This window comes from Salmo trutta, chromosome 15 (assembly GCF_901001165.1).
Source record: "Salmo trutta chromosome 15, fSalTru1.1, whole genome shotgun sequence".
Taxonomy (NCBI): domain Eukaryota; kingdom Metazoa; phylum Chordata; class Actinopteri; order Salmoniformes; family Salmonidae; genus Salmo; species Salmo trutta.
Genome location: NC_042971.1, coordinates 18,999,600 through 19,002,420, shown reverse-complemented (window position 1 = coordinate 19,002,420; position 2,821 = coordinate 18,999,600). Strand labels below are relative to the sequence as shown.

At 45.1% G+C, this 2,821-nt stretch overlaps 1 protein-coding gene across 1 annotated transcript; it reads left to right on the top strand.

Annotated features, from left to right (window-relative positions):
* The first annotated feature begins 334 nt into the window (after nt 1–334).
* On the top strand, nt 335–2,417 carry LOC115148221 (ATP-sensitive inward rectifier potassium channel 1-like). The gene is made up of 2 exons (XM_029690190.1): nt 335–342; nt 1,087–2,417. The coding sequence occupies exon 2, from the start codon at nt 1,094–1,096 to the stop codon at nt 2,237–2,239; it is 1,146 nt and encodes a 381-aa protein (XP_029546050.1). The 5' UTR covers nt 335–342; nt 1,087–1,093; the 3' UTR covers nt 2,240–2,417.
* Nucleotides 2,418–2,821: the final 404 nt, after the last annotated feature.

The window sequence follows — 2,821 nt, the reverse complement described above, 5'->3', positions numbered from 1 at the left end:
CTATGTACAATGAGCCACCAGGTCAGGGGGAGGGAGCCACAGCCAACCACAACACCCTGACTGGGGATGGAGTGTGTGGCTATACTGGGGACTCTGGATGAGAGTGTGGTGGGATGTTGACTTGGGTCTAATAGCTAAAATAGTGACGCACTGTCGTAACATTCCAACTTGCTTCTCTTGTCTGTCTGTATGAGGGCTGTACACCATGGCATGTGGCTGGGATTAGGAAATTTCCCTGTGGATTAAAACCTTTGCAACGCCTACATTGCAACTCACTCTGATAAGTGTGAGGTCCCAGACTGATCCTGTCTCTGCAGTTTGGCCCATGGTTTCACTTAGCAGGTACGTGAAGTGGATTTTCTGCTGTTCAGATAGACAGACCGACAGTGATCTATTTCTTAAGTATTGTTAGGGGATTTTTCATAAAGTGAGACGTTTTTGTTTGCTGAATAGGAGAGAAGGGTGAACATTTTCACTTTTCTAATTTTGAAAAAAGGCAGTTGTCTTTTAATGGTAGTGTTGCCTCATTGAGTTTTATTAGAGGATGAGTGACCTATGTTAAACTGTTAATTGTGTTGCCATAGTCATGTAGGCCAGCGAGTTTTAAAGTGCAAGGTCATTACTTTTGTCTGGTTTCCCTTCAGTGGAACTGCTGCCAGGGATTAGTTTTGTGGAACAAAAGTGGAACAATTAGAAACACAAATGTACCCTCACCACTTTGTAGGTTGATTAACTGTGAAATCTTAAATGTCACTTTTATCAATTATTTAATCTCCTGCGACACTCAAAATGTTGTGTTTTTATCTCATATCTAAAACAAATGTAATATGTGTTGTTAGGAATAAAAATGAATGGAATATCAAAGATACATTTTCAAATCTATTGCTGACGAGGTGTTTTATGAAACAAAAAGATTAGTAAACACGTTCCCAAAACTTCGACTGAGATAAACAACACTTACGCTATTATAATTTAAAAAAAATATATATTAATTTTATTGATGTTCATTTTCTATAACCAACTTAAATTAGTGTTTGCTAGTTCTCCATTGTGGTTTATCCCGGTCTTATATACTTTTTCCCAAAGCTCCAGGATGTTCCAGTTCGTCCAGAGGCACATCCACGACCACCTGATGGAGCGCATAATCCGCCGGACTCGTCTGGTGACCAAAGATGGCCGCTGCAACATTGAGTTTGGCAACATCGAGTACCACAACCAATTTGCCTACCTGGGGGATTTCTGGACGACGGTTGTGGAGATCCGCTGGCGTTTCGTCCTCCTCCTCTTTGTCGCCTCCTTCACAGGCAGCTGGTTTGTCTTCAGCCTTCTGTGGTACTGGATTGCCAAGAGCAATGGTGATCTGATTGGACAGAACCGCACAGACAGCCACGTCCGTTGTATAGACAATGTCAATGGACTCACCACGGCTTTCCTGTACTCCTTGGAGACCCAGACAACAATTGGTTATGGTGGACGGGCACTCACTGGGCACTGCCCTGGCACCGTGGCCCTCATCGTCGTCCAATCACTCATTGGGGTTTTTGTCAACTGCTTCATGTGTGGGGTGATCCTGGCCAAGATCTCCCTTCCCAAGAAGAGGGCAAAGACAGTGACCTTCAGTAACACAGCGGTCATCTGCTTGAAGAAGGGCAGTCTGTGCCTGCTTATTCGAGTGGCCAACCTCCGCAAGACCTTGCTCATCGGGAGCCAAATCTACGGCAAGCTGCTTAGGACAACTGTCACGCCGGAAGGTGAGACTATAATTCTCGACCAGGTAGGCATTGACTTTGCAGTGGACGCTGGCAAGGACAACCTGTTTTTTGTCTGCCCGCTGACATTGTACCACATCATCGACAAGGCCAGTCCGTTTTACGACATGTCAGCGGACACCCTCCAGCAGCAGGACTTTGAGCTGGTGGTCTTCCTGGACGGGATGGCCGAGTCCACCAGCTCCGCCTGCCAGGTACGGACCTCCTTCATCCCCCAGGAGGTTCAATGGGGATACAGCTTCCTGCCCATCATCTCCCGCACCAAGACAGGCAAGTACCATGTGGACTTCTCCAACTTCTCCAGAACCGTGCCGGTGACGACCCCACACTGTGTCCAATGCTTTCAGAGTGATCCAGACCAACGCAACCACAACAATAGCCAAAACAACCACCACAGGAAGCTAGGTATTGACAACCCCGGATTCGAGGTGATTGACATTCAAGACACAATGGATATCACAAAAATGTGAGCTGGAGGAAAGAGGGTGAAATTGAAAGTTTCCGCTGTAAACCACAGGCTGACAGACAGCAGTCCTCAGGATGTGGGACCTGGCTCTCAGAGAGTGATGTGGATTAAGCACTTGTTTATGAGAGTATTCATGTCCTCTCTATAGACTCGCAGTCCGATATGGATGACAGAAAGCTCACTTTGGGGTCAGGGGCTCATAGTGAGTCATAGACAATGAACAAGTAGCCCCAGTTCTAATAACCAGTGAGCCAAAGAATCATGTACACCTTGGATATGGTGCAAATCTTTACTTTGCTTCATGTGAGCATTTGGTATTACATTTGAGTTAAGACTGAACAACTCAGTATTATTTACGTCTATGCCTTTAAAAGACAAAATATCAGCCTTTATGTGTTGTTTTAAAAAATGACATACAACGCAAAAGACCGAAGAAATCAATGATCACTGGAAATACAACATTTACAGCAGAGCTGAAAAAACGACATTGTGTTGAGAGGTTTGCTCTTGTCAATGTTGAACTGGTGTTTTCAAGCTCCGGTAGGAGCTAAACTGTTGGTAAGAACAGCTCATTACACTCAAAGCA